A 21974-nucleotide genomic window follows, 5' to 3' on the forward strand; every position below is an offset into this window, starting at 1 on the left:
TGCTTTAGATTTGGTGAAATTTTGGCTCTCTATGACATCATAGAGATCCAAAGGTGTAAAAAAAATTGTGTAAAGCTGCTGTTTAGAGGACTTATTATTTGTATATGTTTGTTTTGGGTGGGGGGTTTTGGTTTTTTTTTTATTTGTATATGACAGAAAATAAGGACAATTCTAAAAGGTCCAGTTGAGAGTTTAGGTTTTGTCGTCATTTCCATGTTTTCACTGTGGGCGGCTTAATCAGTATTTGAAGACAGACATGAGAAATGCTTGATGGATTACTAATTCTCCCCACAAAGTGTACTTTTAATTTTGGCTTGCTCGCTTTGGGATCAATTTGCCACCAATGGAGAAAAAAATAATCACAAAAAAGAGTAAATTTCCGTCCTTGCATTTTTTTCTTTCCGATGAAGCCGTAGAAGCTTCTGCTCTCCATTTGCATAAACAGACAGCAAATTATACAGTGATTTTACAGTTAAATAGCCTTGCATAATGAAGTGGTTCTTGAGGATAAAGATGATTAAAACTGAAAATGAGAAAGCAGAGAGTCACCGAGGCTCTGAGCCAAAAGTGATGGGGGAATCGATGTGAAGGCTGGTGTTTGTTCTGCGATCAGAGACGGGCCAAACTAAACAGCCGAGTGGGGGAAACTGGGGTGAGAACCTGGGTGACACGCACACACCGAAACAAAACACAAACTTCCCCTTCATGTCTCTGCAGGCTTGACAATAAGAGGATAACACACACAGGGTGACACACACTCTTTATAATCAGCTTTCAGACACACACACACACAGTTTTGTTTTTTGCAGCTTGTGTGGTAAATGGATCTGTTTTGGGGCAAAAGGAGCAGCATGACTGCAGAAAAAGGGCATGTGTGTTTCATCATCTGTCTCTGAGCGGCGGCAGGACGTGACGAAGAGCGTGTGTGATGGAACGAACTGCAGGGTTTAAAACACAGGAGACAAAGAAATAACAAACACACTGTACTCTCCCACAGTTTGAAGGCTCAGTCATGGCAGCACTGCTGACACACAAAACAGTGGACACAAATCAGTCCTTTCCCTCGACGAGGTCCGTGCCCTGCCGGCTCAACCCGGAGCTGTTGTCATCTGTCTAAGTTCACGCAGTTCTTTGGTTAATCGTCCATGGGGCATCACACACTGAATCATTATTTTAAATAAAAGAGACAAAAAAAGCTTAATGATTTATCAGTTTGCATCCTGTTTGATCTACAGCAGCCATTCTTAAAATCAAGAGTGCTGCGACCCACACAAAAACCAGAAAATTCCACACGGCCCACTTAATCTTAAATCTACATCTAATCAACATAAATGAGAGTTTATTTAACTTAAACAATGTTATTCAAAAATTATAAACAACGTAGGCTGTTTTAAGGCCAGTGTGTGACCCACCACGGGGAAGCAAACATCAGTATTAGATCAGTAAATTTAGGTCAGAGTAATGAGCAGCATCACAAACTGACCACTTCTATTACCAGTCTGAATTCACGTTTATATTAAAATAAATGCATACATTTATATAAATGCAACTGCACATCCTCATTTCAAACTGAATTTCTGTTATTACTGCAACCCACCTGCAGTACCTTCACAGCCCACCAGGGGGGCTACCACTTCACTAAGGTTTAGCGCACCTGTCGATACATTTAAGAAACCAAGCAAAAACAATGAGGCTGCCAGCGTCTCACATTTACATTGAAGGTGGTTTTTGGCATCAGCGTCTTGACACTCCTGATTTATTACAATCTGCCTGACCGAGCGTCTTCAACGTTTGATAAGACGCTCTGCAACATGCTGCAGTTCTGTCTCCTTTATTTTCAACCATGACTCTTGTTCTCTCCAGCTTTTTGTTGACTCTTGTCATGTGCAACACATATATGAACTTTAAAAAACCCACAGTGTAGCTACAGCCAACAACCTCACTGAGACTTCACTGTGGACTTTTAAAAGCTTTTCCATAGTGAGTAATCAACATATTTGTAACTAATATCGTGCTGAAGATGTGCATGAATTTGGTCCATTTTCAGACCCTCAGCATTAACTTCTGTGACCTTAAGTTCCTCTCCTAAGGTGTTTATATCAGTCTAATTATAGCAGTGTAGCTAGCTAGCATGTAGGAGACCAGTATATGCCAAGTAGCCAGACTTCGCTAGCTGTCCAAACATCGCTGATATTTGTGGGGCAAGATGTCAATTTCATGTTTGCACCTTGTTAAACTCCAATCATAATGTATATTTTTTTATGCACACAGCAAAATCTCCAGTGTTAATTCAACTCCTATAGTGTTAAAGTTAACACTTTTCCAGTGTTTATATAATTCTCACTGGTTTAGAGTTAAAGTAACACTTTGCAAAGTGTTATTATTTTAACTCCATTGTAGTGTTAAAAATATAACACCCATAGTGTTAGAATTTCACTCTGTATGGTGTGAAGTGTCTTCACTCAGAGTGTAACTACCTAACATTTATAGTGTTGTTTTAGGACACTGATAAGTGTTCACTTTTACACTGGCTTGGGTTAACTCTTTTCACTGAGGGTGTTACTACACAACAACTATGGTGTTATTTATGACACTTTTAAGTGTTTATTTTCACACTGGATTGTGTTGACTGTTTTCACTTAGAGTGTTATTCTGTAACTTTTACAGTGTTATTTTGGCACTTTAAAGTGACATATATGAGCTTTTAAATACTAGTCTGTATTAATTGTCTGAATACAAAAATGCATTAAAGTGCAATTACTGTATGACTACTGTGTTACATTCAGTGAAAATCCTTGTTAAGTCCCTTTACAGGATAAAAGGAGAAAACATAAAATTGGTCACATAAGCATTTTAATAAATATTAAATTCCAAGCACCATACAGCATACGTTCACAACAAAAATAATGGCACAATGTACAGACCATCATCATCACCATAAGCACTTTGCAAATCAAAGGGCTTGTATATTTCAATACAGTCTGCTTTAACAACATCTTTTTCATCCGTTTCAAACACTTTATAAGCATGGCAATGTTCACTGAAATTTTCAACCACAAGCTTCTGAACTATGAAGTAGGTGTGACTATTGACCAAAACTATTGTTTTTATTCTGCAAAACACCGGCATCTCATGTTCAGAACCACAACAAATGACCAATCCTGTTCTGTACTCAGTCCCATTAATGTTAACCCAATTAGCAGAGAAAGCCTCTTCTGCAACAGCAGGCAAGCCTAGGGAGATCATTTCACTATTTTCCTCACTATCAACATCAAATGATTTCAAGGGCCCATACTCAACATGGCTTAAAGGACATGTCTCCCACTTGTATGCTATGGATGTTTGATGTTTTTTGGCAAGTGACACTGTGATGTTCTTAAAGTTCTTAAGGGTGTCTTTGAACACCCTATGTTTAGCCTCACCTCTCATGCTCCATACATGCAATAATGGCCCAATTTTTCTGATGCAAGTTGGGTAGTGCAACATAAAGTGGTGTTTGGGAATCATGTTCCTACCTAGATACAACAATTTGAACAAGTCATGATGTTCCATTGTTAAATGTTTTAGAAGCACAGTCATGCCATGTGTAACAGATGGAGAGAATATGATGTTAATTATTTGCAACAATAGCAATAGCATAGTCCAGTTCTGATTTCCTTCTGGCACAATATCACCAAAAATTAAAGGAATGTTTCTTATCAGACAAAGAGTCTGAATGGAGTTAAGACCTATACTATTACCACTACTGTCTAAGTTCACCCTTGTTGGACGATTTTTGCTCTCCAAGTAGCCATAGTCAAAAGCATAGATCCGTGACAAAAGAGCAGGTTTCGGCAGAAAATTGTCTGACAGATATTCCAACAGTAACTTTATCTCATATTGTGCTACCCCTTCGAGAATATCATGCGTAATGTCCAAGGAAAAGTTCTGGCAAACATGAAAGAATTGAAGAGTGTTCAGTGTAGAATTCTTTCTTAAGCCAAACACATGTAGCTTTTGAGGATCAGATTGCAACTCACTGCAGTGCATTTCAAAAAGTTCTTTCCCTCGTAAGATGATCTTTGGATCATCCTCAGTATACACACTCTGTGCATCCTGTTTTGCAATTAAACACAAACGACAAAAGTAACGTCCACTGAAAGACTCAACAAAACCCAAAATTGAGTGCATCCCCAAGTTGTCCCCAGTTATCTGACATATAGTGCCATGGACCTTTTCAGATGAGAAGGGTAAATCAATGCCATGGCTCTCCAAAAACTTTATGTCATCAATCAGAGGCTGTAAAATAGGATCAAAGCCGTATTTTTTCACATCTTCTGCATGAAACAATGCAACCAAATGAATGTTCATCAATGCAGAATTTAACTTTGGAGGCAGATTTCTGAGGACAAAATAGATTGCACCAACTTTGTGAACACCACGTTTGGAACCAAGTGGATTAGCAGTCTCAAAGTCATCATAATAAAGCTGAATTTGCAAAGAAGTCTGTGGTTTTGAAAACAATGGATGAGACTTATAGTAACTCCCATCACAAAAGTCTTCATATCTGTCTTCTTTTGATACACATAGTTTAGCAAGCAGCTCGCAAATATAAGAATTGCGACATATAAATTTGATTGTTTCCAAAATTGGAATGTACACAAAAGTGTCTTTTACTGGTACCTGGTCATAAGTGCCTGATTTTTTATTTAACCTTGTATCATAGCGTATTCCTAAAGTCTTTTCCACTGGATCCACAATTCCCCATTTTTCACGGAAATATGACTTTCTTTTAGCTTCAGTGTCGAACTTCTCAACTGGATTGTCAAAAGTCTCAAGACATTTTTCCACTGGAGATCTAACAGGATTTTCTGTTGGCACAACGTTCAGTACTTTATGTTTAAACTCACAGTGCAGTCCATCTGCAAAATCTTCCAAATCACAAACAAGTGATGACACAAAACTATTTGCCAAACCACTACCATTGAGTTTACCAATAATTTTAGTGCAAATTGCTTCAGAATTTTTTTTAATTCTTTGACCTGACCCATTGTTTTCAGAACACCCAACCTCTAGGCTCTGAGTAACACTTGTTCCTGCAACTGCTATGTCTGTATCTTGTAATCTGTCAAAATCAGCTTGAAATGACTCTGAGGGTTCTGCATCACCACTTTGACAACAATCTTCATCATGAACACTATTTAAATGTTTTTTTAAACCAGAATATGTAGTGAACTGACGGCTGCAACCATCTTGTGAACAAGCCAACTTAAATTTGGTGCTTGGATAAAAACTGTGACCTAGTCGCAAATGACTTATCAAAGCCTGACTGGTGCTATGCAGAGTTTGACAGATAAAACATTTAAACATGGTTCTCATTCAACATTTTGGCAACTCACGAACACGTGGTGACTCATCTGTTGAGGTGGCATCAATGTTGAATATGGTGGTCTGCACAAAACTGTAGAGATGAACCAGTGACTCGTCGTAAGATAAGTTGAACACGTAGTGGGATTTGAAAAGTTCATCAAAAGCACTGAGTGAGCTGGTGGCTTGGCAGGGGATGAGCTGTTTGTCCACTGCGATGTAGAAGGTGTCAATGCTGTTCTGGGTTCGACCAACAGCGAGGATGTATGGTTGTTTACCATCTCTTGCTTGCAAGTGTTCATCAATACTGCAGCATGACTAAAAACAAATGAGATATTGACATATAGGCCTAGCTTATACTTGCTGAGTATGAACCATTCATTCAGTTTGACATTATGTGCCTTGCTAACTTATTACAAAATACTAAGACACATACTTCATGGAGAGGAAAACTAAAAAGTGCAAAAACTGAAAAAGTGTTTTGTAGGATTTTAAAAAGTGAGACAACATATTTACCTTGTGAAAGTGCACCATTTTGTGTGCTGCATCAGTTGGACTTATTTTGGTTCTCCTCTTTCGTCCAGCTGTGGGTGGCAAAAGTTGAAGGAGTAGCAGCAGAGAGGCCATGTCACTGTCCCAGTCTGTGTATGGTTGAATTTATTAAAACAATTTCAAAATGACAGGTAAAAATAAATATTATTAAAATCAAACAAGCATGGTGCGACGCCTACCATTTGCATCACTCTCTGTTGGTTTCTCAGCAGCTTTTATCAAACGACACAGGTCAGTTGACTGAGTCAGCTGTTTGGCTTCTTTAATAACCTTTGGCTTGAATGACATGTCCCACTTCTCAAGCAACTTGGTGGCTGTTTCAGCACCAAACAGCAGCAGGAAGTCTTGATTGACCTGTTCATCATACACACAGGACATAAAGACAGTGCTCAACATTGTTTACATTGCAATGTGATTTTGACCAATATGGGATATAGCCTGACTGGGATGACCAATGATCACATCTTTTACTGTTGCCATCCACATCAGCAAAACAAAAAAAAAAGGATTAACAGTTGAAAATATCAAGTGATTTGACTTACTAGTCCTTTGACATCCAAAAAGCGTGGAAATGTTTTGAAGACATCTGCAGTTCTTTGTGGATCATGCACCAGATCCTGGCGATGTTGGAACGTCATTTTCATCTTCTGAAATACACTTGCTTCATCAGGAGAGTGAACAAGAAATGAGATGGCCTCCTTGCAGGCATCTCCATCAAGTTGCTGAGGCAATGTGGTTGCTAATCTTCTGCGCTTAGGCCCTTGTTCTTGATGCACTGGGACTTCCTTCACTGGCCGTTTGGTTGTAGACCTGGACATGGTTTTGAGGCGCCACGCTACATATCCAGTGCCTTTCACTCCGTCGTAGAAATGCTCCTGTCACATTTAAACATAGATGAAAAATAAACATCAAATGCGATCTTACAGACTTTGCAGATTCAGCAAAAAGAAACCCAAGGACTATTATCATGTAACAGGTGCAATACATGTTAAACAACATCCACAATTTCAATACAGTTTTATGACAATAGTTATTACGAAAGAGGAATTAAGATTTTTCTTTTAAATCATTTAGCTGATGTAATTATTCCATGATGAAAACTAAATAATGTGCTGTTTTACAATCACTGCATGACTTACATAGCCGTTTGGAGAAAATGGATCCTTCAATGAGGGAAAGAGTGTAATTATTCCAAGGGCATATTTCTCCTTTTGCTTACGGGAGGGAATTCTGCTATAGAGGAAATACAATTGACAATGTTAAATCAGAAGTATGTGTCTTTACTGCAGTATACATTACAAGAATATTCCATATGGCCCATCTTTACTTTTTTATTAGGTACTATTACTCTTACCCATGTCTCTCAGTCATATCACTTGCCAATATGTTAACAAGCTGCCGCCGGGTGCGGTGGCTCAGTGAATTTTCGGCATTGTATTCTTCAAGAATTTCCTCTCCACCAGGTTTCCTAGTCAAGGCATTTTTAACCATCTGCTCATATAAAAGGGAAAATAATAACAATAAAAACTTGTTTGTCAGTAAAGGTGAAAGTTTAGAGGAATGTCAACAAACCTGTGAAAGACATATCTAGCAAGAAGCACTAACTTATTATTATTATTTTTTTTTTTTTTTTTTTTTTTTTTTTACTATTTAATTTGTAAAAATGTGTATACACACACACACACACACACACACACACACACACACACGTAGGAAAATATTTAGTATACACATCCAGAAATGCATACACTATTATATATTGTACATATATTTATTAGTTTCAGGTTGGCCATTCTTGTATTTTGCTCGTTTGTGTTGTTGTGTTTGCACATCTCTGTTGCTTGTGGGGCTCGCACACAAGAATTTCACTCGCATGTGCTGTGCCAGTGTGCCTGCACATGTGATGTGACAATAAAAGTGATTTGATTTGATTTGAACTTCTACTAACATTTTTTCATACAGGGCAAGTTGGGAACCACCATGTTTAGAATTTCAATTTGTATAACAATCTACAGTATAAATGGTGTCAACTCAAAAATACAAAAGACATTTTCTGTTCTCAATTACCTCTTTTGCAGCCTCTGACACAGAAACATTTGGTGCAGAACTGTCTTTGCTGGATCTACTGCGGCCTGCAGGAATGCCCTTTTCCCTGAGGTCACTGTCACTTGATGAAAGTGATATAGTGTCCGTGAGGGAAGATAATGTATCCGAGGAGGATGGTGTGGAATGAGCTAAAGGACAAAAATCTTTGGGAGAGATGATTTGGTTAACTTTCTTTAGGCTACTCCACAATGCCATTAATAACACAATTTCAATGTTTATGTTCAGACAACATTCTATACAAATATGACCCAGCCCTGTCCACTGTCATGTATATTGCATGAAGACAGGTCAATGTCATCTGCATCAAGAGCAAAAGAACTTGGCTCTACATTGAGTGGGCTATACTATGAAAATTTAAGTTATGATAACATTTACCTTCATCTGAAATCTTTTCACGTATTGTCAGGCATAGGTCTGGTTGGGCCTCCAGTAACTCCAGAAAAATGTCTTCTTCGACAGCTGTGTCAGTTTCATCGAAAATATCAAGGTCAGCAGCATCCGGAAGTCCAAACTTGGTTTTGGCTTTACAAAAAGATAAGCATAATGTCACCTAAAACGCCTGAAAAACTTTTTTAAAAACTAATTTTGACTTTTTTATTTAGCTAATATTTATTAACAGCTGTTTTACCTGTCTTTAAAATGGTTAAATTAGACAAGTCTGCAGCAACAATATAGGCCTAGGCCTACTGCTCTGTACTGTTTTTAATGTCACACATTAAAATAAAATGTGTTAACATTTAATTTGTTTTTTAAATAGATGAGATGCAAACATGATGAACTGATACATGTGCAACAAATTTTGTTCTGCCAGGTTATCTTACCTTCACTGATGAATTCTAGATAAGTGAATCCTGCGTGCAATTTAATGTACTTCTTTACATTGAGGTATTTCACTTTCAGCAACATGTCTTACAACAGCACCTGGTGGAGAGAAGGGGGCACAGAATATTTTTTACCATATATTTAAACCATAGCTTAAGTGGCAACAAATCCGGACAACTTTAAGAAAATATTAGGCTATACATTGTGTGATGATCTGTGAAGGGGTGACAGACCACTTCAACCTCAGGAACATAATTTGGCTTCCCCCTGCGCACTAAAATAGCTGAACTTGGGTACACAGAAATAGCATCCAATGAATTATCCACCCATCCACATGTTTATAAGACGACAACGGCGATCTTCTCGTCTGCACGCAGGCTAGATACTTAGTTCTGCTATGTTGCGAGTAAATCGCTGTAGCCTACTTGGGGAAAAGCATCTCTGTTTAAACCATGTCAGGATGATAATCCACATAAAATTTCCTGTTGAACGCACACCTGCCTTCATCACGCTTTCACTTATGACAACAAATATCCCTTATACTGTAAATTAATGAGTGCAAGTCTTACATTTATATCGGGAGTTTCTGACACATGCACAGCCGTCTGGCTAGTTGCTACTTTGTGGTGGTTGTTTTGTGACATGACATGCTAGGATTATCAGTGGAGGCGACGTCAACGACCCTCAGTCGTTATACCGCTTTGTCTTAAACACTGGATGGTAGCCTATTTCACTAAAACTGTAGAAAAGGGGAAAATGTTCCCTTAGATTAGGCCTACTACAACATGTATGATATATCCTAACCGTTAGCAAGCAATCCATGCACAAACGCAGCGCGCCTTGCTTGGTCACTAACATCTAACAGAATTCCATAACCCCCTGCCACTTCAAAGATTTGTAGGCTAGGCTACTGCTAAACTCGCTGGTAGCACGTGTAATTAGCCTATCTTGACGCTTTCCAAAACTTGACTTGAACGTCTCCATGTGATTGTTTAGTTCACTTTTAAATAGGATATTTCTGAGGCGAATGTTCGCTTCCCTTAAAAGCAGTGGGCTAAACGCATTTGTCTTAGCTGCCAGCTAGGCTACCACAAATTCAAATTTTAACATTACATTTAACATATCCAGAGGATAGCTAACTCCTCCCTCGTTTCATTTAATAAGCATTGAACACTGGAAAGCATTTCTCTTATGACATTAGAACTAACTAGAATTGAGAATTATATTGAGCACGCATTTATTTTCGCTGCAATATTAACTTGTTATAGAGGATAGTTTAGCTACCTAAGCTAACGAATCCCATCTCTTACCGCAGATGAATACACTCCACATTAGGAAAATATTGCATTCTTCTGATAAATAATGTTATAGGCTAGTTAGTTACAATATTTAATAATGATAAAATAACATAGGTCTTGTTGTATAGTTCTTACCTGAACAACCTCCTCGATCTTGACAGCAAACTTCTGGCGGACTCCTCATGCCCATGAGCGCGAAAAACCCGGATGTGGAAATCAACTCCAAATGAGTGTTATAGTATTGACTCTTTGAAATAACTCCGGCTACAGAGCTTTTTCAGCACCGTTAGTGTTACTGTAACTCTCAAACCAACACTTTTCAACTCGAAATTTTTAACACCAGTAATTTTAACTCACATCAACACTTCGGATTTTGCTGTGCACCTACCAGTGAGAGTGCAGGATACCAGTGATTGACATATGACATTGCCTAGGCAACCAGAGCCCAAAATCTCCACTTGTGACCGACTATCAGGTTCAAAATGACGAGAACGAAGCAAATTACTCCCTGTGTGGATGCAGCTGTAGTAGGTCAACGCTCTCTGCAGATTATGGGTCATTATGTCCCTGTTGTGGAAAACACAGGGACTTAACGAGTGCCATTTATTTGATGTTATCCTTAATAAGCTTTATATTTCTAATGCTTTGCATTCAGGTAGCTGCTTGGTGTGTACAGTGTTAGGTGCATGGAGTATGAGGGTGAAGTCAAAGTGGTGAGAAGTCTTAGCTGCAGCTGTGTCAGGGAAGAGCTATGCTCACCACAGAGACAAAGAAATCTCTTTGAGATTGTTCGCTTTCATAAACGCATCGGATGTCTGTTGTCATCGCTGCCTGGGTTTCATCAGTGGTATTACCTCATCCTCAATGCCTTCCTTCACTCCGTCTTTTTTCCTTTCCCTCGCTCTGCTTTGCTCTTTTCCTCTCCATGTGCTGCCTCCGCTCTTCTCCTCTTTCCTCTGTTTGCCGTCACTCCGGCTGCATTCATACGACGGACTCTGGAGAGTACCGAGCTGTGTCTGTGTGTGTTCGATGGGCTTTTTGCCATTCAGATGGAGCCTACGCTACACTTAAAAAACCTTTCCAGATGTGCAGTGGGGGCACAAAAACTCCAGCTGGAATAAAAGAGTCAAGGATTCAGATTTCAGGTTTCTCGACTCCAACATCCACAAAGAGAATATTTGAAAATTGTCTTATTTACTGATAGGTTTCCCATCTGCAATTTTCCCCTCACAGTTCATGAATATTTTAACGTATGAAGCCCTCCGAATCATTTTTATCAGAAATTGTTTGATTTATGAAGATGCAATCTTCATGTGGGGGAAGATGAGAATAAGGAGGAGGCAGGTCTTCCTGTTCAGAATGAGAATGATGGACTTTCTACTTGAAGCTGAAAAGAAAATGTCAGGAGAGGCAACAAAGTGGTCGAGTTAGCGGAGCTATTCAGGGAGCCTGTTAACACCGCCATCGACCGCATCTTCTTCTGTGAGTTAAACCTAATGGTTTCAGGGCCAATCACAGAGAGCTTTGTGTTTTTAAACCTTTAAGTTAGTCCAATGAATGACTGATGAGTCGGTGAAGAAAAAGCAGGACATTCAAGAGTTGGGAGTTTACTTTTGACTCTTCACACAAAAAAGCAGCAAAGATGGACGATTTTTCAGTCGCTCGGCTCTGCATTAGGGAGGAGGACGGCTCGGCGTGGCAGCAAGCGCCGTACCACCTGGTTTAGTTACTTATTGCAAAGGTTTGGATCGAAATGCTCAATGAGCCGATTCACATTCAGCCCATGTTGGATGCAGAGGAATGAAATTTTCATGCGCTACGTCCATCAACGCTCGCATCAAGTAGCAGCTTGACTGTGGTTAAATTCCAAAATTAAGTAATTTCCCTGAAAACAGTATGCACTGGTCTGATTGCAATGCACCACTCTGTTGATTTCTATTAGGACCTAATAAAAATCAAATGAATGAGCTACTGGAAGCTAGAAAACTCAATAAAAACATCCTCGCAGTATTTTAGGTGGCTGCAGTCTGGCTCCTAATGAAGAGATTCAACGTTGAATTTGAAGGTTCATATTTACTGCCCTGAATTCATATGTCAGTCTTATAAAAACTAAAAATCATCATAGCAATGACCTTGACATGTTGTGTACTGCCTTTAATCAAAAACCACTCTCTCTCGTTTGCAGCCTCTCGCAACTTCAGCTTGAGTTCAGTCAATAGGATCAAAAACTCTTCACTCTGTTTCCGCACCGTGAAGAAAAACCTGTTCCCATTAAAAGCCACGTTTTCAAAGTTCGATGATTACAGTGCTCAAACCTCTTTAACCAGCTTTTTAAACACTGAAACATGATGGCATACAGAAAATTTGATTTTTAAATTAAGATTAATTATTAAATTGAAAACCCACAATTTGGAACCAGTAGTCTGAATATTTCAAATAAATGTTTTCTCTAACCCTATAATTCTCCTGTCATCACATCTTGTGACCTGTTTCTTTCCTTCTGGGATATTTTAAGGACTAAAATGTGCGCTGCTGTAAGGTGGTACCAGCATTCCTAGAGGTAGCACAGCTGGTATTTTCCCCATTTTCCTGCCACAGATTTCAGTGTCGAGAGATTAAATGAAATGTTCCCTTCCATCTGTGCTCAACCTTTTAGTGTTTTTGTTGCTTTGCTTTATCTCTCAGAAATGACAAATCACTCTAATGCTGCTGTCATAATAACACGTACTGCTGCAAACTCAACACTGCAACCATATTTTTAATGCATGAGGTATCAAACATAGAGCACAGTTAAAGTTAAAGCAAATATTCTGACAAGCCAATAGAGAAGCCAATCGACTGCTTTGTGGGTCATACATAGTTAAGAGGCCAGTTCGTGTCTCCATCATCATCTAACTATTTTTCAATCAAGACTAAACATCAAGAAAAGATGGTCAGCTGGTTGTTTTGAATGGAGAAAACAAAGTGCGTTTTGGTAAACTTTTAAAGGTCCTAATACCGATTGATAATTACTAGAAAGCAGATCAAACATCCAGGGTACCACTGCTTGTGTTGGACTGAAAAGTAAAGGAAAGTCAGACACAGGTTAAAGTCCAACAAAAAAGGTTTTTTTTTTAACCCAGAAAACAAACTTGGTTAAATTATACTAAAGATCTAAATCTTGGGCCCATAAAAGAGGTCAAAGTAACAGAACTCTACTCAAAAGTTGGTAACAAACAAACTGATCTACCTAAATAAGACTTAAACTTAAATACAGCCCACAAAAAGGGGTAGAATGCACAAAAACGTAGCTGAAACTAACATAACAAATTCCATTTCCCCCCCATGATCCAGAGTTGTGGTATGACCCAGTTTACAGGTCTCCATGTAGCCTTGCTCCGCCCCTTTTCCCACCTATTAGCTCATCAACCAAGGGACTGGGAGCAGCTGCCACTGAGAAAACAAAGGAAAATTAAATAATACACTAAAACTAACTAAAATCTATGCACTTATTTTATGTGATCGTATAAGTAAGTTAATTATAAACCAAACCAGTTTGCATTTCCCTGTAAATTAAATCCTTTATTTAAAGTGTTGTGTTATGTATAAGTCTATTGTAGCACTGTGATGTTTGACAGATATTACCCAATATATGTGGCTGTAACTGCAGCCATCACACCCTGGCTAGAGAAAAGAGCAGTGGAAAGTAATTTTGATGTGTTATGATGTAAATCGTTTGGGCGCCTTTTTGATTTAAATAAAGATGTGGGCCAATTAGATCATTTGTTATTATGTAACCTGGCCAATCAGCAATGATTTCCCAGCGACCCTTGCTGTTGACCTTGGTCTGACGTGGTCCGTCGCAGGAAGGCACGAACCTCATCAAGTGTGGAAAATCTAACTGGTTAGAAGGAAAATGTCAGAAGTGGCAGGACAGAAAGTCAGCTAGCCACTAAGCTAACGGCTACAGTAGAGAAAACCCCATAAGCTGTGTCCCAAAACTTAGGCCGCATCCTTCGGAAAACCCGTCCTTCGCGGTCTACGTGGGTCGGGTCCTTCGAAGACCCAGAAGGCCGGAAGTGCGAGGCTGTGAATCGGGTCGGTCTCGCCTTCAGATTTGCGTCACCAGCTGTCTTGGTGGAGTTTAATAAACTCATCCATCTGCTCCTCCCTAAAATATAACAGGACACTGGAGCAAATTCTCGACCATCGCACACTTCTGTTTGATCAGTTTGCTGTTTGACGTTTATTCAGCTGTGTGAAAACTATAACTTTGCTCTCAGCCAAACCGATTTACTCAGGAACAAATAAAACACTGATAAAGCCAAACAACAACAAGTCTGACACGGACCAGCAAACTGTACTATGCAAATTATGCCACAAACCGGCCCCCACCCGTGACACTTGTAAAATTGCTGTGGTTTTTAACAGAGCTTTAATGTGCTGAAAGTATCAGATGGATGTTGTACTAGTTAAGTTAGGAGGGATCAAAAATGCTGGGATTGTTTAAAATTACTGCATTATTTAATGTACCACTATTTTAGGATTTTCCCCTTAAAGATGTGGCAATGCAAACACCTTTTGCGTCCTCCCCTTGCATGCACACTTGCCGGGCATATTTTCTATTTAGAATTTGATATAAATGTTTTCACATTTCAGGCCACTCAATATTTGCCTCCAAGAACCGAGCCGGCAGCCAGTTGGCGGGTTTGACGAGATGGAAAAAAAACTGCTCTCTGCATCTCTCGCCACAATGAAATTCAATGTAAAGCACCTGCGGTTGTATTAAAGCAGCAGAGGGACACAGCTTTGAAAGGACAGCAGAATGAAAAGAAGAAAATACGCTTTCAGCAAAAGCCAGAGTCCCATATTCCACAATATTTATTGAGTTGGATTTATTATCTTGGAGGAAATGTGCTTTAGTTGTTTCCAAAGAGAGCAGAGAGGCGAGGAGGAGGCGGCCACCTGAGAGCCACAGAAAGGCCCAAAATGACTGCTTTTCTCATCATCTCTCAGCAGATTTTCAGAGAGGCAGGGTGTGGCAGTAAACCAGGGCACAGCCGAGGAAAATGGCTTATCTGAAATGATTCTGCTATCCTGGAACAGCAGGGTGTCCTGTGGCTTAGAGAGTGAGTTTGTTAAAGGTACAACAGACTCTTCATCTTGTGGCAGCAATAGTTTCGCCCGTTTCGGTGCAGCTTTTACTCACCTCCTCATTCCACAACCTTAAAATCTAGTTTCTGTCTTATTGGATTTGAGAGTCATTCTGTGGCGCTGAAGTCAGAGTCATGGAGGTGCTATGAAAACACTGTATCAACCCCTGTTTTGCCATCAAACTTATAAGCTTGTTATAAGAGCCTCACATAAAAAATAAGGTTTTTTTAATTATTTCTGGGAAACTTAATGTCATCCAGGTTAGAATAACCAGAAACCCAGGAAATCTTGCACTAACTCCAGCCTTCGTTCTAAAGCTGGTGAACTCGATCGGTGAATATCGAGCCGTTTGCTGCTGACAAACTTGCACAATCCTGGTGCATTAGTGTATTGTGTGTTCTGTGATGTTGGATTGCGGAAGACTTTGGCCTTTAGCTCAGCATTAGTGAAGTAAAGTTTATTTATACAGCACATTTAAGTATAACAGAAGTTGAGTGTTTATGCTGAACAACACACGATAAAATAGCAAAACGGTAGAAAACATAACAATATAATTGTAAATAAAAGTAACATCCTATACTGTTCATATACCTTTTCATGATTTCACTTCCTGCCTTTTATTTCGATTATGCTGCACTATCCATAAACATCGTCACTTTTCTGCGCTCCCTTAAGGCTGAAGAACTCTAAAAAAATTATTACTTCTATATTTCCCATCATTTTTATATTTTACTGTTAGCTGACGATGAGCAGTGGTGGATGAATGTATGGAGCTATTCATTCATAAAGGAATAAAATAAGTGAAACATTTGAAAGTGTTTCCCAAAAAACTATTTCGCCAAAAATGTTACCAAATAGCATTAAATGGATCAATATTACTTCTGCATTTGTTTAAGATAAGCTCAGTTTAGATATGTTTTATTCATGTATTCTGTTCAATTTTGAATATTGAAATATTGAATCATATTCTATAAAATCATATATTTTTCCGTGTGGCTTTCAAGTTAGGACCATGTACCACTGAAAAAAGAGCTCTGAAAAACAAGCTAACGCCTGTTTTTTATTTTTTAAACAAACATATTACAATACAGTAATTAAAAAAATCACAGCTGAATTAAAGGGTTTAAGCCATGTATGACAGTATCTATGGGAGATTATAAAAAAAATGTTTCAGTGGTGCCAAAAAAGTTAAAGGTCCCTGGTTTGAGAAGGAGACACAAATCTCTTGGGGTTTTGTCAGGATGGGTATCTGCCATAGAAATCTGCCAAATCACATATGCAGGACTCACTGTAGCGAAGCCTTGTGAGTCAGGCAGCAGTGGAAGTAGCTTTCTGGGCCAACTGGAGTTAAGGCTGCTTCCAGAGACAATAGTCAACTGTGGCCACAAGATGTCACTAAGTTTAGAGGATGGTCTGCACAGGCAACAAGAGAAGCTTAAGTGACAGAATACTGTTTGAGATGAAAGGAGAGAAGATCGGTTTAATTTTTAGATTTCACTGAGTAAGCAGTGCTTGGCCTGACAGAAACCCACCACATCAGTGGGGCTGGCCTTTCCAGACAGTTTGGACTTTTAAAGTTTAGGTTATTTTAAAAAAACAAATTCAGTGTAAAAGCTAGCTGGAACCATTAACATCTATCAGTTAGCTAACCTAAGCATTCACCGTGGTGTATAAATTGATAACATGTCTTAAGGACAACCCTTGGAAGCATTTAAAAGTGCTGTCACTGCCTCTAACATCGTCCGATACACTGCTCAGCACTTTTCATAGTTAAATGTAGCTCAAAGTTTTCCACAGAGTCACTGAAGTTGATTAAGACGGAACAAGCGCAGACAATAATTAGCTGGATGGAAAAAACCACTGGGCAATTAAAACTCAATAAGTTGTTATTTCACCTGTCAAAGCTTATCATCCTGTGATGTTCGGGCTTTGTAAGCTGATTAGCTTTTCTTGTTATTCCTCCTGTATGTTGTTGTGCTTCCTACTGAAGGCCTGATATGATTCGTGATCGTTCTCACATTCACATAATGTTGGGGTTGTGAGCCTCGGTTATTTTATGCTGTGTTTTTGTAGCTGTTGTTTCACATTGAGAAAATGCCTCTACCTGACTAAGTGTTATGTTCATTTTCATATCTCTGAAAACTCCCAGGATACAGTCATCATTTGGGTATCTGTGGCTGAATAACTTTCCATTCAGTTTCCCAGGGGCAGAAAAAAATCTGTTTATTTACTTCTTGAAGGAGGACGCATGATAACAGCGCAGGCGGGTTGGTTGGGACAATTGAGCACAGCGGCATTGTGCTGCTGAGACGGATGGGAGCGAGTCACCTCGCACAGTGTTGTCCCCAGACGGACCTCATTTTCTCTTCTGCTCGAGTTAGCACATTCACACTCACTGCTGGCTGAGACGCTTCAATCTTAGAAAAACTGTTTTTCTTATGCAACAGCTTTTTAAGACGTGGGTTTGAACACAGGAGCTGGATGAATTTGCTTAATTCTCTGTTGGTTATGTTGTCAGACCAAGTGGGTAAGATATTGATTTTATTTTGAAGTCTGTGATGCTTTTCATTCTTTTCTCGAGACTTTGCTCACCTACCACTTTACAGTATTTGGTACACTTTGCTAGTACTGGCTCGGACCCCCTTTTCCCTTTTTTACCCCTCAACAGTTATAAAAGGCTGATGGGGTAAAAAAGTCACCCAGCCGGGTGGGCTGGCAGCATAAACACCTGCGTTTATGAATAACCCAAGAACAAGATTTAAATTGAATCCAGAGGTATATCTACTAAAAATCTTGAACAAGTTCAAATCCTAGTAACCTCAAGGTCAGAGGTCAAGTTTTCTGAAAATCTTGTGAATGCAATAAGTCAAGAACAAGTCGAAATGGGATTGATGGGTGTATCTCCTTGCAGAATAAGGGAAGCACTTGCAGCCACCAGTATTTTTTTCCTTTAGAACTGAGTTAAATGTTCATGGCATCGATTCAACAAGGTGCTGGAAACATTCCTCCGAGATTTTGGTCCATGATGTAAACCCTGTTACACCAAATTCCAAAGGTTCTCTGTTGGACTGAGATCTGGTGACTGTGGAGGCCATTTCAGTACAGTGAACTTGTTTTCATGATCAAGACACCAGCAGATTTGAGCTGTGAGATATAGGGTGTTGTCCCGCTGGAAGCAGCCAATGTGGACATCAGGCATTTTTCAGTCTTCTACGGTCCCGCTTCAGTGAGCCCATGTAAATTATAGCCTCGGTTTCCTGTTCTTAGCTGACAGGAGTGTGGTTGTGCTTTCAGAGATGCTCTTTGCATAGCTTGGTTGTAACAAGTGATCATTTGACTGATGAGAAGGCATCTTCTCCCAGAGAACTGCCACTCTCTGGGTAGTTTCCCTTCTTCAGACCATTCTCTACAATACCTACAAGGTTGGCTCTGTGGGAAAATCCCAGGAGATCAGCTTTTTGTGAAATACTCAGACCAGGCTGTCTTAGCACCAACAGCCATGCCACATTAAAAGTCATTTAAATCACCTTTGTTACCCATTCTGATGCTCAGTTTGAACTTCAGCTACAGGTGAACCTGGAGTTTTGGAAAAATTAAAAAATAGCCTCAGGCTCATCCCATACTGAGCTGGGATGGAGGAGGGTTGCAAAGTTTAAATAGTAGACCCAGAATGAGATTTGCCAGTAAGATGAGAAGGAGCCATCAGTTAATGTGTGCTGGCTGTGCAATCAGGTGATGTGCAGGGATGCAGCCGACTTTGAGTTTGCCAATATTAGGTTAAATATACGAGTCCAGCTTTGTCTTTATTTCATCTCGACCACCGTTTGTCCAGATTGGGGTGTGAAGGCAGCAGCTGAAAAACACAGGTGCTTTTACTCCCTCCAGATCTTCCTGAGGGGAATCTAAGGGTTCCACAAAGCTCCAGCGTATCCTTTGGGAAACATCCGGGTGGCAGATGACCCACCTACCTCGTTTAGCTTTTTCACCTCGAAAGAGCAACAACTCTATTCTGAGCTCTTCGCCCTGTTCCCAGGTGTTGGTCCACAGTCCCAGTGGAGAGAAGTCATTTCTCTGCCACCTGCATTTGTGAACTTTCGATTACTACCAAGAGCTTCTTGACCCTGGGTGAAGACAGGAAAACATCAAGTGCTAATTTCAAACCTTTGTTTTGGAATTAGCACCTGAGGATTAACATCTTCTGGCGCTGTTGCAGATGAGGCTGCAGTCTCCCTTTCTCCTGTCTACCTTCACTCATGAACAAGCATGAACTCCTTCAACTCTCTCCCAGGTTCCTGAGGCCAAGATGCTGTTTTCTCCCAAAGTACCATCTCCCATCAAAGCTGTAACCTTCTGTAAATGGTCCATTTTTGGTACTGAGAAAAGTTTGGTAGTGTGTAAGCTGGAGTTTAAAAAATAAAATTGGAAGTTGCTTCATTCACAGAAACTGTGATCTTAGATAAAGTGGATGGCTGGGTCGTGCTTGTCTTCTCGAAGTGACGTTAAAGTACTTTATTAAAAGAGTCCAACAGAGGATTCTGACCTTCATCTCTTTCAGTCATTCTGACAGTATACTCTGACCAAAATCTCGTCAACTCCTTCACAGTACACATGCTCACATCTTTCTTATCTGGGTGCACAGCTCTCCAGCATCCCAACAGTCAACACAAAACGAGTCCATTTCAACAGACTCTCAGCTCAGCCTTTAATGAAACAGACTGGCTGGAAAAAAAGTTGCAGCTTTCTGCAGGTATTCAAAAAGTTCACCGGTTCATGGAGAAGTACTTAGAGCTTGAAAGGATTAAAGCACCACATTAAATACAGCAAAGTACTGGGTTACATCCCATATATCCACCATAGCCACAATATCTTTGTTAGTGAGTTTAGGTTTATAACATCTTTACGTCTGTGTGTACGCAGTTTGAGATTTTATGTCTTTCTTTGCAAAACGTCTCCGTAATGGCAATGTGGGTCTCACAGTTCTTCAGCAGAAACTATAAACAGTTACTGAAATGACTGTCAGTCATCAATTTGATGCTAATATTCAAATCAGAGGGTAAATCTTCATCATTCGGATAATTCCTGTGTTAATCCTTAAAAGTGCCAAGTTAGATTACTTTGAGATGCAAAATAAAGTATTTTGTCCTTAAAGGTTAACGTTAGCTCTGCCCTGTCCTGTAATATCACATATTTGAGTTTTTGATGTAAATTCTGTCCATCCGACTGTCTTAAACTCCTCTGCCTTAGACTGCAGCTGGTGTTTAACCACGCAAACCAAGGTGATGGAGTTGGACTCCACCTGCAGGATGAGGGATTCGGCAGAGAGGCAACGCTACAGTCACACCAGAGAAAACAGTGGTTGGAGACCACAGCATGACCAAAATTAGTGCAATAGGGTGCAATGCATTTACAATTTTGCAACTGTTCAAATGTTGTGGCCTTTAAACCGACATTGGTTCATCAAGACGAATCAAAATGCATTCAGTCTGCCGTCACTCTGCAATGTAATGTGATCAGGTTAGCAGTTGCATGCACTCTGTTTGTGATAATATGGCAATTAACTGTAGCAAATCTGCAAAAATCACAGACGTGTTGCTGTGCATTTGTTGAAATCTGTTGACATTTATGTACTTTACATTAAGCAGAAATTCATGAACTACTTAGATTTGAGTCCAGCTAGAACAGGGGTAGGCAACTCCAGGCCTCGAGTGCCGGTGTCCTGGAGGTTTTAGATGTGTCCATGATCCATCACAGCTGATTTAAAGGGCTAAATGACTCCTCAGCATTTCTTGAAGTTCTCCAGAGGTCTGGTAATGAACTAATCATTTGATTCAGGTGTGTTAACCCAGGGTGGGATCTAAAACCTGCAGGACACCGGCACTCGAGGCCTGGAGTTACCTACCCCTGAGCTAGAAGCTCACAGGTTTAACACAGAAATTCCTCCACAAATCGGGCCATGGTTGCTGCAGGACAGCGTTTAAGTGTTCATCGGTTATGCTCATCAGACTGATCAAACTATGTTGGCTATATAATATATGCGTCTGTCAAACGGTCTGAGGGTGGTTGCAGTCAGTCCGAGTCAGACTGTGATCGTTGGAGACAGGTTGCCTCCCACAAGGTGGCCTCTGCCATCATCTTAAGATGGGCATGAGGTTGACAAACTGGAAAATAGATGCCAGAATGAGGCAGCTCTCAGGTGGACTGTCAGATCGCTCTCCCTCAGTAGTCTTGCATCTGAATTCTCAGTTCAATTCAATTTTATTTATATAGCGCCAAATCACAACAAAAGTCGCCTCAAGGCGCTTCATAGATACAGAGAAAAACCCAACAATCATATGACCCCCTATGAGCAAACACTTTGGCAACAGTGGGAAGGAAAAACTCCCTTTTAACAAGAAGAAACCTCCGGCAGAACCAGGCTCAGGGAGGGGCGGGGCCATCTGCTGCGACCGGTTGGGGAGAGAGAAGGAAGACAGGATAAAGACATGCTGTGGAAGAGAGACAGAGGTTAATAACAGATATGATTCAGTCTTGGTAGTTTCTACTCAAAATAATGAAAACAATAAACATATTACTGTCAGTATATTTCAGACTGGGCTTTAATATACTGAAAACAAATATATAAACTGTGTGTTTAGGGAGTTGATCGTTGACTGGCCCATCAGTAATGTATTTTAACCTATTTTCTGCTGCCAGACTCAGTCTTTGGATGAAAGCTTC

The 21974-nt window shown here is 39.9% G+C and overlaps 2 protein-coding genes across 3 annotated transcripts in view; one reads left to right on the forward strand and one right to left on the reverse strand.

The window, feature by feature from the left end:
• The window catches only part of LOC146661242 (rho GTPase-activating protein 7), a 127192-nt gene that overhangs the window by 7821 nt on the left and 97397 nt on the right, over window positions 1–21974 (forward strand). The window lies entirely within an intron of this gene.
• Window positions 5359–10398, reverse strand: LOC146661243 (uncharacterized). Its single transcript, XM_085421619.1, has 10 exons — window positions 10260–10398; window positions 8826–8925; window positions 8380–8526; window positions 7966–8147; window positions 7253–7389; window positions 7038–7131; window positions 6441–6773; window positions 6078–6252; window positions 5863–5987; window positions 5359–5664 (listed from the first exon to the last, which is right to left on the reverse strand). Exons 2-10 carry the CDS (start codon window positions 8908–8910, stop codon window positions 5359–5361), a joined length of 1584 nt encoding a protein of 527 aa, XP_085277745.1. The 5' UTR covers window positions 8911–8925; window positions 10260–10398.

Source organism: Rhamphochromis longiceps, linkage group LG10, assembly GCF_057381845.1.
Source record: "Rhamphochromis longiceps isolate RC_006_pf linkage group LG10, R_longiceps_female_GT1.1, whole genome shotgun sequence".
Lineage (NCBI taxonomy): Eukaryota > Metazoa > Chordata > Actinopteri > Cichliformes > Cichlidae > Rhamphochromis > Rhamphochromis longiceps.